Source organism: Salmo trutta, chromosome 21 (genome assembly GCF_901001165.1).
Source record: "Salmo trutta chromosome 21, fSalTru1.1, whole genome shotgun sequence".
NCBI lineage: Eukaryota > Metazoa > Chordata > Actinopteri > Salmoniformes > Salmonidae > Salmo > Salmo trutta.
Window position 1 is genome coordinate 2882478 of NC_042977.1, and position 17597 is coordinate 2900074.

General features: G+C 44.1%; 1 protein-coding gene across 2 annotated transcripts in view; it reads right to left on the reverse strand.

Annotated features, from left to right (window-relative positions):
* The window catches only part of retreg1 (reticulophagy regulator 1), a 72544-nt gene that overhangs the window by 16778 nt on the left and 38169 nt on the right, over window positions 1-17597 (reverse strand). Inside the window, exon 1 of one of the 2 annotated variants that reach the window (XM_029703956.1) lies at window positions 17154-17370. The exons of the other annotated variant lie outside the window; for it this stretch is intronic. Coding sequence (XP_029559816.1) covers window positions 17154-17185 — 32 coding nt within the window. The 5' untranslated portion in view covers window positions 17186-17370. Of the gene's footprint in view, window positions 1-17153; window positions 17371-17597 lie in introns of those variants that run through there. 2 annotated transcript variants of the gene reach the window in all.

Consider the following 17597-nt stretch of genomic DNA (forward strand, 5'->3'; position numbering starts at 1 on the left):
AAGAATGGGATCAAAGCGCAGCGTGTGTATCGTTCCACATTTTATTTTCACTGTGAAACTATTCAAGATATACAAATAAACTAAAAAACAAAAACAACAAACCGTGATGAAGAGGTGCAACATACACTAACTCAAAAACAATCTCTCACAAAACCAGGTGGGAAAAACAACTACTTAAGTATGACCTCCAATTAGAGACGATGAGCAGCTGCCTCTAATTGGAGATCATCCCAAAAAACGACAACATAGAAATACAAAAACTAGAACATAACAACAGAAAATCTAAACTAGAAAAAAACCCTGTCACGCCCTGACCTACTCTACCATAGAAAATAACATCTCAGGGAGAAGGGCACAACGCAGCACTCCAGGCCTCAAAAGGCAGGAATTCTTTTAGGGTGCATTACGGCCACAAAGGGGATGCCGCCGTGAAATTCGAGGCATTATCAAGTGCTTGTCAAATTGTGAATGAGAGGCTATTGGAGTGTGTACAAGCTGCGTAAAAAAACTAAGCAGAGCTCATGCCTTTCAAGTTACTTTTTTCAAATCATCATTAGAGCCACATCATGCAACCTTACAATGTATTAAAAATCAAAACATATAGCCCAACGTTTGTAGAAGAACTAAAGTTACATTAGTAACTCTAAATTAAGGATATAGGAGTACCTATTTATTTGTTAACCAACCACTCAACACAGAATAGCCGCATGTGTGCACTACCTCAAATCGTTTGGAGAACATATTTATACACTGCTCAAAAAAATAAAGGGAACACTTAAACAACACATCCTAGATCTGAATGAAAGAAATAATATTATTAAATACTTTTTTCTTTACATAGTTGAATGTGCTGACAACAAAATCACACAAAAATAATCAATGGAAATCCAATTTATCAACCCATGGAGGTCTGGATTTGAAGTCACACTCAAAATTAAAGTGGAAAACCACACTACAGGCTGATCCAACTTTGATGTAATGTCCTTAAAACAAGTCAAAATGAGGCTCAGTAGTGTGTGTGGCCTCCACGTGCCTGTATGACCTCCCTACAACGCCTGGGCATGCTCCTGATGAGGTGGCGGATGGTCTCCTGAGGGATCTCCTCCCAGACCTGGACTAAAGCATCCGCCAACTCCTGGACAGTCTGTGGTGCAACGTGGTGTTGGTGGATGGAGCGAGACATGATGTCCCAGATGTGCTCAATTGGATTCAGGTCTGGGGAACGGGCGGGCCAGTCCATAGCATCAATGCCTTCCTCTTGCAGGAACTGCTGACACACTCCAGCCACATGAGGTCTAGCATTGTCTTGCATTAGGAGGAACCCAGGGCCAACCGCACCAGCATATGGTCTCACAAGGGGTCTGAGGATCTCATCTCGGTACCTAATGGCAGTCAGGCTACCTCTGGCGAGCACATGGAGGGCTGTGCGGCCCCCCAAAGAAATGCCACCCCACACCATGACTGACCCACCGCCAAACCGGTCATGCTGGAGGATGTTGCAGGCAGCAGAACGTTCTCCACGGCGTCTCCAGACTCTGTCACGTCTGTCACGTGCTCAGTGTGAACTTGCTTTCATCTGGGAAGAGCACAGGGCGCCAGTGGCGAATTTGCCAATCTTGGTGTTCTCTGGCAAATGCCAAACGTCCTGCACGGTGTTGGGCTGTAAGCACAACCCCCACCTGTGAACGTCGGGCCCTCATACCACCCTCATGGAGTCTGTTTCTGACTGTTTGAGCAGACACATGCACATTTGTGGCCTGCTGGAGGTCATTTTGCAGGGCTCTGGCAGTGCTTCTCCTGCTCCTCCTTGCATAAAGGCGGAGGTAGCGGTCCTGCTGCTGGGTTGTTGCCCTCCTACGGGCTCCTCCACGTCTCATGATGTACTGGCCTGTCTCCTGGTAGCGCCTCCATGCTCTGGACACAACACTGACAGACACAGCCAACCTTCTTGCCACAGCTCGCATTGATGTGCCATCCTGGATGAGCTGAACTACCTGAGCCACTTGTGTGGGTTGTAGACTCCGTCTCATGCTACCACTAGAGTGAAAGCACCGCCAGCATTCAAAAGTGACCAAAACATCAGCCAGGAAGCATAGGAACTGAGAAGTGGTCTGTGGTCCCCACCTGCAGAACCACTCCTTTATTGGGGGTGTCTTGCTAATTGCCTATAATTTCCACCTGTTGTCTATTCCATTTGCACAACAGCATGTGAAATTTATTGTCAATCAGTGTTGCTTCCTAAGTGGACAGTTTGATTTCACAGAAGTGTGATTGACTTGGAGTTACATTGTGTTGTTTAAGTGTTCCCTTTATTTTTTTGAGCAGTATATTTTATTCAGCTTTGTCCAATTGTATTTTTCATACTATAAAATAATGCCACGGAATTATAAGAAAATATTGTCTGCTAAATGAACTACTGTAGCCCACAGCCATTTGGCATAGCCACATCAGGACAACTCAGAGTATGCTATTATTTTCTTCTGAAATAGACTACATTTTCTTCATATCATGCTTCTTTAAACCTGTCTAAAATAAATAATGGATTTATTGTGAAGGTGTAGGCTATATTACATGGACTTACAAGACTTTTTAAAATGGCTTGTAGGCTATGTGTGGAAGCCAGGAGATGCTAAATGTGTTTATGTTAATTAATGGTCAATTACTGTGAGACCGACAGTTCTTTGCTTGACAATGACCGGCTGATGAAATTTTATGACCGCCACAGCCCTAGAAGTCAGTCTTCCGCACACCTACCCTTTAGCTAACTTGTGGGATACAGTCAATTTTGGCATGACACTGGTATTGGCATGCACCACTGATCCTGCACTGTACATAGTCAGCATACACACTGAAGGTACTCTCTAGTGATACCACAATAATCTACTGGTGCATAAGGACAGTGACAAAGGGACTATATCTGTAGGTCAACTTTCAACAGGGTCAGTGTTGGACAGCTAGAATCGGGGGGTGTCAGAAGGGGTCTTATCGGATTAAATAACAATGGCAAAATGTTAAAGTGTTGGCGGAGGCCACATGTCTTGTGAAAGCAGCTGTCCTGGACACTGGTGGTGTGAAATCACTTACAGTCACCATGAAGATCTGGTTGCGTCCCAGAACAGGCAGATTCTCTTTTGACAGGTCGTCATTGTAAATAAGAATTTGTTCTTAATGCACTTACGTGTATAAATAAAAGGTGATTTGTTAAAAATAAATCATTCTCGCCACTTAACACTGCTTTGAGGCTCCCGCCTTAATTTAAAGTGGGTAGTCTTAAACCAGAAAGGGCCATAAACATAGCAAAGAGGCAATAGTGGCGAAAAGCATCAAATGCAGATGACTTAAAGGGAAACTTTAATTAGACACATTTTATAAACTGTAAGTCACATGAATAAATGTGTTATGATCCGTATCAGAAAGTATTCACACCCCTTGACTTTTTTCACATTTTGTTGTGTTACAGCCTGAATTTCAAATGGATTAAATTGATATTTTTTTGTGTGACTGACCTACACACAATACCCAATGATGTCAAAGAGGAATTATGTTTTTTGAAATGTTTATAAATGTATTAAAAGGAAAATCTGAAATGTCTTCATTCAATAAGTATTAAAGTATGTGGACACCTGCTCGTCGAACATCTCATTCCAAAATCATGGGCATTAATATGGAGTTGGTTCCCCCTTTGCTGCTACAACCACCTCCACTCTTCTGGGAAGGCTTTCCACTAGATGTTGGAACATTGCTGCTGGGACTTGCTTCCATTCAGCCGCAAGAGCATTAGTATGGTCAGGCACTGATGTTGGGCGATTAGGCCTGGCTCGCAGTAGGCATTCCAATTCATTCCAAAGGTGTTCGCTGGGGTTGAGGTCAAGGCTCTGTGCAGGCCAGTCAAGTTCTTCCACACCGATCTCGACAAAAATTATTACTATATGGACCTCATTTTTTTCCACTGGAGTTTTGTCATGCTGAAACAGGAAACAGCCTTCCCCAAACTGTTGCCACAAAGTTGGAAGCACAGAATCGTCTAGAAGAGTGGTTCCCAACCTTTTTTGGGTTCTGTACTACTAAAACACTTTGACCTGCCTGAAGTACCCCCTCATGCATTTCCGACCGGTGTGATTCCTAGATTTGCTGTAAATTTGACAAAAAGGTGGTTTACGCACCCAGTCAAGTTTGGCAGACTTGTTTTCAATGTCAGGGAAGTAGGAGTTGAACTCACTGTTGAGTTTGGATAAATGTGAGCTTACTATTTGCACTATTGTCAACATTAAGCTGTCAAGCTGCTGAAAACAACTTACTTCCCCATCTTCACATTTCCTCTCCAAGAGTCAGATCTTCTTCATGAATGCACACACTTTGTCATACATCTTTAGGATGTGTGTGTCTACCTTGCAGAGTTCGATTCAGGTTGTTCAGTTTGCTCAACACATCAGCAAGATTGGCAAGGCAGGCTCTCCAGTCTATGTCCTCAAACACAGACACAAGGGGGTGTGTAAATGCTCAGACAGAAAATCACTTAGTTCGGCACACAGCTCAAAAAGCCTCTAGCATTTCCCTCTGGATAGCCAATGGACATCGGTGTGAAGCCGTAGCTGCTTGTGCTCAGTCCCACTGTCATTACAGAGCCTTTCAAACAATCGGTGATTCAGAAGCCTGGACTTGATAAAGTGAACCACTTTCACTGCGTCATTCAAAACATCATGTAACTCAGTACTCATTCTCTTGCTAGCCAATGCCTCTCTGTGAATGATACAGTGGGATTTATCTTTATTTGGGTAATTCATAATTTCACTCTCCCAGACATTGATGCAGCACGATCCATGAACACAGGATTTCTTATCCAGATTGTGCTCTGAGAAAAAGCTGTCAATAACGTGAAACACATCCTCACCTGAAGTTCTCCCCGTTTGCTTCTTGCAGAACAGAATGTGCTCATTAATTTCCGAAATGTCTTTGTATTGTACAAACGCAATCAACTGGGCTTCCCCACTGACATCAGTTGATTCGTCCAACTGCAGAGAAAATGGACCGGAATTATTATAGTTTTTTCACCAATTGATAAATAATATCAACGCCCATGTCATCGACACTACGGCACACCATGTTATTTGACAATGGTACAGCCTTCAGTTCATCAGCATCATAGCTTCTGTGAGGATAACAGCAGCAGGCAGTCTAGCGCGTGGAGCAAAGGATCACGTGCACTTGGCACGAGCAGAGGATCAAACATTGAGCCAAGAGGCCAGGTAGACAGAGCATTGCTCACACCCCAAAACTAAAGTAAAAAACTAGGCCTATAAAATATGAAATAACTAGAGATTTCTCACCAGTGACCTCAGTAAATGTTTTTCTGCCTATTCAAATTTAATTAAATATATTTTTTGTGGGGTAATATTCTTCCCTTTTTTTTCCCCTTCACATTTTTGAAAATCTTCCCACCTGGGGACTGCCCACGTACCCCTAGGGGTACCCGTACCCCCGGTTGGGAAACACTGGTCTAGAATGTGATTGTATGCTGTAGAGTTAAGATTTCCCTTCACTGGAACTAAGGGGCCTAACCCGAACCATGAAAAACAGCCCCAGACCAATATTCCTCCTCCACCAAACTTTACAGTTGGCACTATGCATTGGGGCAGGCAGTGTTCTCCTGGCATCCGCCAAACCCAGATTTGTCTCAGAATGCCAGATGGTGTCAATTAGCAAGATGGCGCCAACAGAGATGGTAGCCTCGCTTCGAGTCCTTAGGAAATTATGCAGTATTTCGTTTTTTTATGTATTATTTCTTTGTTAGCCAAGAAAATCTTAAGTGTTATTACATACAGCCGGGAAGAACTATTGGATATAAGAGTGACGTCAACTTACATTACGACCAGGAATACAACTTTCCCGAAGCGGATCCTTTGTTGAGACCACCACCCAGGATATTGGATCTAATCCCAGAGGCTGACCCAAAACAATGTCGCCGCAGAAGGGGTAGATGGAGCGGCCTCCTGGGAAGACTTCGGAGGCATGCACACCACCCACCACTTCTGAGTATATTACTCGCCAATGTCCAGGCTCTAGACAACAAGATGGATGAAATTAGGGCAAGGGTTGCCTTCCAGAGAGACATCAGAGATTGTAACATTATCTGCTTCACGGAAACATGGCTCTCTCGGTATATGTTGTCAGACTCGGTACAGCCACCGAGTTTCTTCATGCGTCGCACCGACAGAATTAAACATCTCTCTGGGAAGAAGAAGGGCGGGGGTGAATGCTTAACGATTAACGACTCATGGTGTAATCATAACAACATACAGGAACTCAAGTCCTTTTGTTCACCTGACCTACAATTCCTTACAATGAAATGCACATTATCTCCCAAGAGAATTCTCTTCGAGTATATCCCCCCAAGCAGATACCACGATGGCCCTCAAGGAACTTCACTCTATGTAAACTGGAAACCATTTATCCTAAGGCTGCATTTATTGTAGCTGGGGATTTTAACAAAGCTAATTTGAGAACAAGGCTACCTAAATTCTTTCAGCACATTGACTGTAGCACAAGCGCGGGAAATACACTGGACCACTGCTACTCTAACTTCCGCGATGCTTACAAGGCCCTCCCCCGCCCTCCCTTCGGCAAATCCGATCACGACTCCATTTTGCTCCTACGGTCCTACAGAAAACTCAAACAGGATGTACCCGTGACTAGAACAATTCAACACTGGTCTGACCAATCAGAATCTACACTTCAAGATTGTTTTGATCACGCGGACTGGGAAATGTTCCGGGAAGCCTCAGAGAATAACATTGAATTATATGCTAACTCGGTGAGTTATAAGGAAGTGCATTGGAGATGTTGTACCCACTGTAACCATTATAACCTACCCTAACCAGAAACCGTGGATAGATGGCGGCATTCGCGCAAAACTGAAAACGCGAAGCACCGCATTCAACCATGGAAAGATGACTAGGAATATAAACAGCATAGTTATTCCCTCCCAAGTCAATCAAACAAGCGAAATGTTGGTATAGGGACAAAGTGGAGTCGCAATTCAATGGCTCAGACACGAGACATATGTGGCAGGGTCTACAGGCAATTACGGACTACAAAAGAAAAACCAGCCACGTCACGGACACCGACGTCTTGCTTCCAGACAAACTAAAACACATTCTTTGCCCACTTTGAGGATAATACAGTGCCACCGACGCGGCCCGCAACCAAGAACTGCGTGCTCCCACCGTCCTTCTCTGTGGCCGACGTGAGTAAGACATTTAAATGTGTTTAGCCTCGCAGGGCTGCTGGCCCAGACGGCATCCCTAGCCGCGTCTTCAGAACATGCGCAGACCAGCTGGCTGGTGTGTTTACGGACATATTCAATCGCTCCCTATCAAAGTCTGCTGTCCCTACGTGCTTCAAGATGTCCACCATTGTTCCTGTGCCCAAGAAGGCAAAGATAACTGAACAAAATGACTATCGCCCCATAGCCCTCACTTCTGTCATCATGAAGTGCTTTGAGAGACTAGTCAAGGATCATATCACCTCCACAATACCTGCCACCCTAGACCCACTTCAGTTTGCATACCGCCACAACAGGTCCACAGATGATGCAATCGCCATCACGCTGCACACTGCCCTATCCCATCTGGACAAGAGGAATACCTTTGTAAGTATGCTGTTCATTGACTACAGGTCAGCATTTAACACCATAGTAACCTCCAAGCTCATCATTAAGCTTGAGGCCCTGGGTCCCAACCCCGCCCTGTGCAATTTGGTCCTGGACTTTCTGACGGGCCGCCCCCAGGTGGTGAAGGTAGGAAACAAAATCTCCCCTTCGCTGATCCTCAACACTGGGGCCCCATAAGGGTGCGTCCTCAGCCCCCTCCTGTACTCCCTGTTCACCCCTGACGGCACGGCCATGCACGCCTCCAACTCAATCAAGTTTGCAGACGTCACAACAGTAGCGGGCTTTATTACCAACAACGACGAGACAGGGAGGAGGTGAGGGCACTCCGAGTGTGGTGTCAGGAAAACAACCTCACACTCAACGTCAACAAAGGAGATGATCGTGGACTTCAGGAAACAGCAGAGGGAGTACCCCCCAATCCACATCACGGGAAAGTAGTGGAGAAGGTGGAAAGTTTTAAGTTCCTCGGCGTACACATCACGGACAAACTGAAATGGTCCACCCACACAGGAGGCTGAATAAATTTGCCTTGTCACCTAAAACCCTCACAAACTTTTACAGATCCACAATTGAGAGCATCCTGTCGGGCTGTATCACCGCCTGGTACGGCAACTGCACTGCCCTCAACCGCAAGGCTCTCCAGGGGGTGGTGCGGTCTGCACAACGCATCACCGGGGGCAAACTACCTGCCCTCCAGGACATATTACTGCACTGTCGGAACTAGAAGCAGAAGCATTTTGCTGCACTTGCATTAACATCTGCTAACCATGTGTATGTGACCAATAAAATTAGATTTGATTTTTGTAGTGTGATTCATCACTCCAGAGAATGCGTTTCCACTGCTCCAGAGTCCAATGGGGGCGAGCTCTACACCACTACAGCCAACACTTGGCATTGCACCTGGTGATCTTAGGCTTTTGTGCGGCTACTCCACCATGGAAACCCATTTCATGAAGCTCCCGACGAACAGTTCTTGTGCTGACGTTGCTTCCAGAGGCAGTTTTGAACTCGGTACCGAGTGTTGCAACTGAGGACAGACAATTTGTACGCGTTAGGCGCTTCAGCAGTCCCGTTCTGTGAACTTGTGTGGCCTATCACTTCCCGGCTGAGCCGTTGTTGCTCCTATACATTTCCGCTTCAGAAAAACAGCACTTACAGTTGACCGGAGCAGCTCTAGCAAGGCAGAAAGTTTTACGAACTGACTTGTTGGAAAGGTGGCATCATATGATGGTGCCATGTTGAAAGTCAGAGCTCTTCAGTAAAGCCAGTGTTTGCGTATGGAGATTACATGGCTGTGTGCGTGATTTTATACACTTGTCTGCAAAAGGTGTGGCTGAAATGGCCAAATCCACTAATTTGAAGGTGTGTCCATATACTTTTGTATATACCTCTAGCTGTCATAGTAAACTGAGGATGGATCAACTACATTGTAGTTACTCCACAATACTAACCTAAATGACAGAAAAGAAGCTTGTACAGAATAAAAATATTCCAAAACATGCATCTGGTTTGCAACAAGGTAAAGTAAAACTGCAAAAAAAATGTGTCAAAGCAATTCAGTTTTTGTCCTGCATAGTGTCATGTTTGCAGCAAATACAATAACTGAGTACCACTACATATTTTCAAGCATAGTGGTGACTGCATTGTGTTATGGGCATGCTGATAATCGTTAAGGACTGGGGAGTTTTAAAGGATAAAGAAACAGAGCTAAGCACAGGCAAAATCCTAGCGGAAAACCTGGTTTAGTTTGCGTTCCACCCAACACTGGGAGATGAATTCACCTTTCAGCAGGACAATAACCCAAAACACAGGGCCAAATCTACCCCTGGAGTTGCTTACCAAGAAGACAATGAATGTTCCCGAGTGGCCGAGTAACAGTTTGGACTTAAAGTATTCAGACCCCCTTGACTTTTTACACATTGTTACTAAAGCAGTATTCTAAAATTGATTAAATTATTATTTTTCTCATCAATAACCCATAATGACCAAGCAAAAAAACGGTTTAGAAATTGTTGCAAATTTATTAACAAAAAGGAAATATTACATTTACATAAGTATTCAGACCATTTACTCAGTAATTTGTTGAAGCACCTTTGGCAGCGATTACAGCTTCGAATCTTCTTGGGTATGATGCTGCCAACACCATGCTTCACCGTAGAGATGGTGCCAGGTTTCCTCCAGACGTGACGTTTGGCATTCAGGCCAAATAGTTCAAACTTGGTTTCATCAGACCAGAGAATCTTGTTTCTCATGGACAGAGTTATTCAGGTGCCTTTTGACAAACTCCAAGCGGGCTGAGGAGTGGCTTCCGTCTGGCCACTTTACCATAAAGGCCTGATTGGTGGTGTGCTGCAGAGTTGGTTGTCCTTCTGGAAGGTTCTCCCATCTCCAGAGGAACTCCGGAGCTCAGAGTAACCAGGTCACCTCCTTGACCAAGACCCTTCTCCCCCGATTGCTCCGTTTGGCCAGCTCCAGGAAGAGTCTTGGTGGTTCCATACATCTTCCATTTAAGAATGGTGGAGGCCACTGTGTTCTTGGGGACCTCCACTGCTGCAGAAATATTTTAGTACCCTTCCCCAGATCTGTGACTCGACACAATCCTGTCTCAGCGCTCTACCGACAATTCTTTCGACCTCATGGCTTGGTTTTTGCTCTGACAAGCACTGTCAACTGTGGGACCTTATATAGACAGGTGTGTGCCTTTCCAAATCATGTCCAATCAATTGAATTTACCACAGGTGGACTCCAATCAAGTTGTAGAAACATCTCAAGGATGATCAATAGAAACAGGATGCACCTGAGCTCAATTTTGAGTCTCATAGCAAAAGGACTGAATACTTATCAAAATAATGTATTTCTGTTTAGTTTTTTATTGCAAAAATATAAAAAATGTGTTTTCGCCTTGTCTTCATGGGGTATTGTGTGAAGATTGATTAGGAATAAAATGTATTTAATCAATTTTACAATGAGGCTGTAACTTAAGAAATGTGGAAAAAGGGAAGGGGTCTGAATTCTTCCAGAATGCACTGTACTTGAAAATCTATGGCAAGACCTGGAAATGGTTGTCTAGCAATTATCATCAGCTTGAAGAATTTTGAAAAGAATAATGAGCAAATGTTGCACAATCCAGTGGTGGAAAGCTCTTAGTGACAAAATTCACAGCTGTAATCGCTGCCAAAGGTGATTCTATTACGTATTGACTCAGGGGGTTGAATAGTTATGTAATGAAGATACTTTGGTGTATGTGGACACCCCTTCAAATGAGTGGATTCAGCTATTTCAGCCACACCCATTGCTGACAGGTGTATAACATTTATCACACAGTCATGCAATCTCCATAAACAAACATTGGCAGTAGAATGGCCTAACTGAAGAGCAGAGTAACTTTCAATGTGGCACCGTCATTGGATGCCACCTTTCTAACAAGTCAGTTCTTTACATTTCTGCCCTGCTAGAGCTTCCCCGGTCAACTGTAAGTGCTGTTATTGTGAAGTGGAAACGTCTAGTGGTAGGCCACATAAGCTCACAGAACGGGACCACCGAGTGCTGAAGCGTGTAATGCGTAAAAATTGTCTGTCAACACTCACTATCGAGTTCCAAACTGCCTCTGGAAGCAACGTCAGCACAATAACTGTCAGATGGAAGCTTCAGGAAATGGGTTTCCATGGCTGAGCAGTCGCAAACAAGCCTAAGATCCCCATGAACAATGCCAAGAATCGGCTGGAGTGGTGTAAAGTTCGCCACCATTGGACTCTGGAGCAGTGGAAACGCATTCCCCTGAGTGATAAACTTCACCGTCTGACAGTCCGAGGGACGAATCTGGGTTTGGTGGATGCCAGGAGAACGCTACCTGTCCCAATGCATAGTGTCAACTGTAATGTTTGGTGGAGGAGGAATAATGGTCTGGGGCTGTTTTTCATGGCTCGATCTAGGCCCCTTAGTTCCAGTGAAGGGAAATCTTAACATTACAGCATACAACGCTCACCCAGAGGTGGCGCTCCTAGTAGTCGGGGACTTTAATGCAGGGGAAATTAAATCCGTTTTACCAAATTTCTATCAGCATGTTAAATGTGCAATCAGAGGAAAAAGAACTCTGGACCACCTATACCCCACACATAGAGACGCATACAAAGCTCTCCCTCACTCTCCATTTGGCAAATCTGACCATAATTATATCCTCCTGATTCCAGCTTACAAGCCTAATCACCGACAACGATGAGACGGCCTATAGGGAGGAGGTCAGAGACCTATCCATGTGGTGCCAGCATCCTGACTGGTTGCATCACTGCCTGCTATGGCAACTTCTCAGCCTTCAACCGCAAGGCACTACAGAGGGTAGCGTGTAAGGCCGAATACATCACTGGGGCCAAGCTTCCTGCCATCCAGGACCTCTATATCAGGCTGTGTCAGAGGAAGGCCCTAAAATTGTTAAAGACTCCAGCCACCCTAGTCATAGACTGTTCTCTCTGCTACCGCACGGCATGCTGTACCGGTTAGGTTAAAAAGGCTTCTTAACAGCTTCTACCCCCAAGCCATAAGACTCCTGAACATCTAATCAAATGGCTACCCAGACTATTTGCACCCCCCCCTTGTTTATGCTGCTGCTATTCTCTGTATATTATCCATGCATTGTTACTTTAACTCTACCTACATGTATATATTACCTCAATTACCTCGACTAACCTGTGCCCCCGCACATTGACTCTGTACCGGTACCCCCTGTATATAGCCTCGCTACTGTTATTTTACTGCTGCTCTTTAATTATTATTTTTTACTTATCTATTTTTTACTTAACACTTATTTTTCTTAAAACTGCATTGTTGTTTAAGGGCTTGTAAGTAAGCATTTCACTGTAAGGTGTTGTATTCATGTGACAAACTTTGTATTTCTCTTCCACTTTGACATTATGTAACCGATGTGAAATGGCTAGCGGTGGTGTGCACTAATAGCGTTTCAATCGGGTGACGTCACTCGCTCTGAGACTTGAAGTAGTTGTTCCCCTTGCTCTGAAAGGGCCGTGGCTGTTGTGGCGCGATGGGTAACGATGCTTCGTGGGGTGTCAGTTGTTGATGTGCGCAGAGAGTCCCTGGTTCAAGCCCAGGTTGGGGCGAGGAGAGGGACGGAAGCTATACTGTTACAATTACGTAGTATTTTGTGTAGATCGTTGACAATTTTTTTTTACAATTAAATCCTTTTTAGTCCCACTTTGTAACACAACCACATTTTGAAAAAGTCAAAGGGTGTGAATACTTTCTGAAGGCACTGTATATGTATCTGTTTGGGTTTACCAGGATTTGCATGGCGTACTCTCATGAATGGTCTCTCCATCTCTCAAGGTGTCCTTGCTCAAGGAGTAGGATAGTGGATAGGCAATAGGTACTGAAGTGCTATGACCCCAAGAACCCTAACACCGTGCCCTTAAACACTAATTGCGTTGACAGATGCGGTTACTGAACACTACCTAACTCTTTACAAATCTCCACCCATTTTCTAACGACAGGAAAGTAGGTCGAGCTTTACGAGCCGCTCGTAATGAAATACCCCATGTGACCCTGGAAAGCCTGACAACTGTATCGCAATTTATTAGCTTCAAGGCAATTCCAAGGCATAGAGCAGGTGAAGAATGTGAGATGAAACTACATTACCCAGCATGCCTTTCAGAAAATCTCTCTTTGTTTGTCGTGGGAGCGTTTGTCAGATGATGGAGAATTGGCATCGCTGGACCTCAGCTCTCAAGGAAAAGGCTTGGCTTTCAAAGCCAGCGCAACACAGGATTTCTTGGCAGGCTGCGGACATCTATTAACTGAAGTTCATTTGAGCGGTGCCCTTTCCCAGCTCGTTACCCTCTCTCACAAACCCACCTTCCACCCCCACACAGCTGTCCCTTTCCCATTTGTTTTGGTTGCTGAGATTTTTCAAATATCCACCTTAATGCACCCCTTTGCCTGCTTCCCCCTTAAGCTCCATTCTAGGGCTGGGTGGTATACTATATTTTACAATATACCACTATTGATGCACGGACCGGTTTGAGTTTTTACATTACCTTCTATAACGGTATTTGAATGTTTGAATTGTTACATTTTATACGCCGTGTGTAATAGTTTTATAGTTTACATCGCTACTTGAATCATCCCTCTCTGCTCTCTCTCTCTCTCTCTCTCTCTCTCTCTCTCTCTCTCTCTCTCTCCACGCCGCTTTCCACACAGACCTAGTCCCACCCCCTGTCACTCAAGGAGCGCATTAGTTGTTGCTCAACCAAGAGACACTTGCGTTCAGTCGGCATGGTCAATGCAGCACATGCAACAATGTTGATAACAACGATGGTGTTTTCACTTTGCTTCTTAATATAAAACCACTAACGTTCTATAATTACACTATTAGTTTGTGTTTCTTACATCTGAAAAACGGCTAGTTTGTCTTTTCTTAGTCAGTTGGGACTAAATCTTGTTAGCCGCTAATGCTAATAGCTGGTTAGCTGGCTAGCTAGCTAGCTAATAAATGTACTGAGTCAGAGCAAACGTAGCTACCTATCCAGCCTGATAATACCAGTGATGGTGTAGATATAAATCAGTATGTTGTTTGTACAACAGTATCTTCTAAATCAAAGAGGAATACGTGAAGCATCATTGTGTTAGCTACATGAAGTAGCTAAGATAAAGAATATAGGGTCCACTAGGAAACGCTTAACACTTTGGTTCCTACCCTGTCACAATAACTTCTGGCATTTTCCTTCATTGTCATGGCAAACAGCACTGTATTCAAAGTGCCCACTATTATAAATATTTATTATATCTATTTCCATTCTATTTCCATGATTCCAACAGTTCACCCAAGTGTTTTGATCTAAATCGCAATTGCAACATTTGGTAAAAAAATAAGGCCTAGATTGTTTGCCCATATCATGCAGCCCTATGTGGCAGTGTGGAAATGACCTCAAATGAGTGGAGGAAATACAGACATTTTGAAAAAGTATAGTGATATTATATTTTGGCCATATCGCCCAGCCTTACTCCAGACCCCTCTCACTCATCATTTACATTTATATTTTAGTCATTTAGCAGACGCTCTTATCCAGAGCGACTTACAGTAGTGAATACATACATTTCATTTCATTCATTTTTTTTCATTTTTTTGTTGTTGTACTGGCCCCCCATGGGAATCGAACCCACAACCCTGGTGTTGCACACACCATGCTCTACCAACTGAGCCTGGAAAAGAGCAACAGGCCAGGGTAGGGTATCTCCTGAACTCCAGCCCCCCACCAAATTTACGCCCATGTCTGACATATACCTCTGTCAAGAAAGGTCAGATTGCTATTCGCCTCTCACATACCAGGCACGTGCTTCCCAGGGAGACAGGTTTCCAGGGAAACCGTGACGGGCGCACATGTGACAGCATGACTGAACGCCTGTCTGTGAGGCAATGAATCCTGAAAAAGATTTCACCATTTCCTGTAAAACTGCCCTGCTCCTTAGAACTGCTTAAGTACAATGCCCTGGTATGGGATGTGGTCTACTGGTAAATACTTTTGTCAAGCGTTCTGGTACTGGGCAAATTCCTTTTGGGAAAACACTCCTAAGGGAAACCCAAGGGAGAAAGACTGGTTCCAAGCTAACACCCAGAAGACATTGTCAAAACATTGGTAAACTCGAAGGGTACAATGCGCCACTCACTAGGCAATACCCTCTGTATAACAGTATCCAGCTTTTGTACTGTAATGCAGTGATAGGGGCATTGTATCATCCTTGGTAGGCCAAAAGGGACAGACCAAACTAAACTTCTGTGGGACAGTGCTATTGACTGTCATGGGTAAACCCCTTCAGGGGAAAGTCCTAGAAAATCCTGGCACTCCATTCAACATGGAGCGCAACATTTAAAAGACTTCAGATCACACTGGCTCAACCCTGTGTGATCTCTCAGAGCCTATAAAAGCTCTTAATGTCATGTCCTTGTACCTCAGTATCTTTCATCCACTGCTACTAAATTACATTTGATCTATCTACCTTTGTCTGCCTTTGGTATCCTACACTTTGGTATCCAACCCAGTGAATGATGACTGGAAGATTATAACCCTGACTATGCTAATACTTCATGATTCTACGTGATTACTGCAACCTTAATCTTGAACGTAACCACAGTATTTCTTGAGTTAATTGACATTATGCCATACATACTCCTGATATGAAATACCTTTTGTACTTCACTCAGGCTTCTGTAAAATGAGTCCTTTCATCTCTTTAATGGCATCCAAACCTAACAGTAGACACATTGCTCTGTTATTCCCAACTCATCTGGGAAAACCATGGGGATCATTCCATGACAACAATCCTATCGAGAGACCAGAGGGGCACCCAAAGCAGTTCTTAGGCAGACACGTCATTTCAAGCTATTGGTAATCTCTAAAACAACATAGGGAGCTACATGTCTGAGCCTCTAATGAGTCCAGTAACGGCGCCTTAAAAATTATATTTAACACACATCCAAACAATGTGAGGAATGGCGGCCAAAAAATCCAGAGCATCCACATATTTCCGAGGGATATACAGAGGGAGTAAAAATGTTTACCAGTCTGTGTGTGTGTACAAGAGAACACTCCAGACGCAACACTCCAGATGCAACTTATATCTTTATGCCAAAGGCCCTCCGCAAGAACTTTGTGTGGGTTTGTTGTCAACCTGATAAATTATATTGGCTGCTATTCAAAACCCTAAGGCAAAGTCTCGACCAGTTCACTTAAACCTCCATTTCAAAAGAGTCATCATGCACGTCTAAACCAGATAGAGCCCAAGCCCAAATTACCATTTGAGTCTTATAGCAGACGCTCTTATCCAGAGCGACTTAGAGTAGTGAGTGCATATATTTTTGTCATATTTAATACTGGTTCCCCTTGGGAATCAAACCAACAACCCTGGCGCTGCAAGCGCCACGCTCTACCAACTGAGCCACACAGCACCCATGTGAGTCTGTTGATATCCCTGATATCGTGACATTTTATGCAACAATGTTGACACCTTTCCAAGTGAACACAAGCTGTATTATTTCTGTTACAGAGCTTAAGTGTATTTGAATCCAAGTTTATTTGCCTAGCCATGTTGGGTTTTAAGTTGAGAAAACTAGAGTGAATTGTATACCTATAACTCTTAGCAATATGGATACCATAATCCTGTCGCTTATACTTGAGGGAAAACTTAAGGCATGCCACCCAATATAATCACAACCAACTATGTAACATGAGGAGTGTAGCACCTTATCTAGAAGACTGTTTTTTTAAATCACTGACATACAGTGCCTTCAGAAAGTAGCAATAGCACAACAATATGTGGAATAAGTCAAGTGGTGTGAATACTTTCTTAAGGCACCATGAACAGAAAGCTGCAACCGTATTCAAAACTCCTTTTAACCGTTTGTTAGACTGTCAGTGTCTCTCACTTTCTCTTATTGCACACTCAAAAGATGTCAAAACAAACAGACATACTCATGTACCTCATTCCTGCCCCACGATCTTCAGGAGACATCTTAGGAGCCCTAGTTTGGTTCTGTTACGATATTAAGGTAGTCCGGAGAAGATGTGGTTTTGGATATAAGTACTTGTCTGTCACAGCAAAGCTCTACAAATCGTTCAGGTCAAGTCAAGACACAGTTGACGTGCCACACGGCGCGAGACCAGCTAGTGTTTATCTTCAATGAAGCCTGAGCTTGACTATTTCAACCAGGCCCATCTAAAAATAACACAAGTCACACAGCATTCCATCAGGCAACTATCAAGAGGACAGAGAGGTTGGGGCAGGGTGGTGGGTGGGGGGTGGGGTATGAATACACCAGTGACAGGGTGGGAGCTGCCCCCCTATGTCAGTGTCACTGCCCCCCTCTGTAAAGTTGGGGGGCACAATCTGTTTATCAGATATCTTTGAGTGTGTGTGTTTTTTT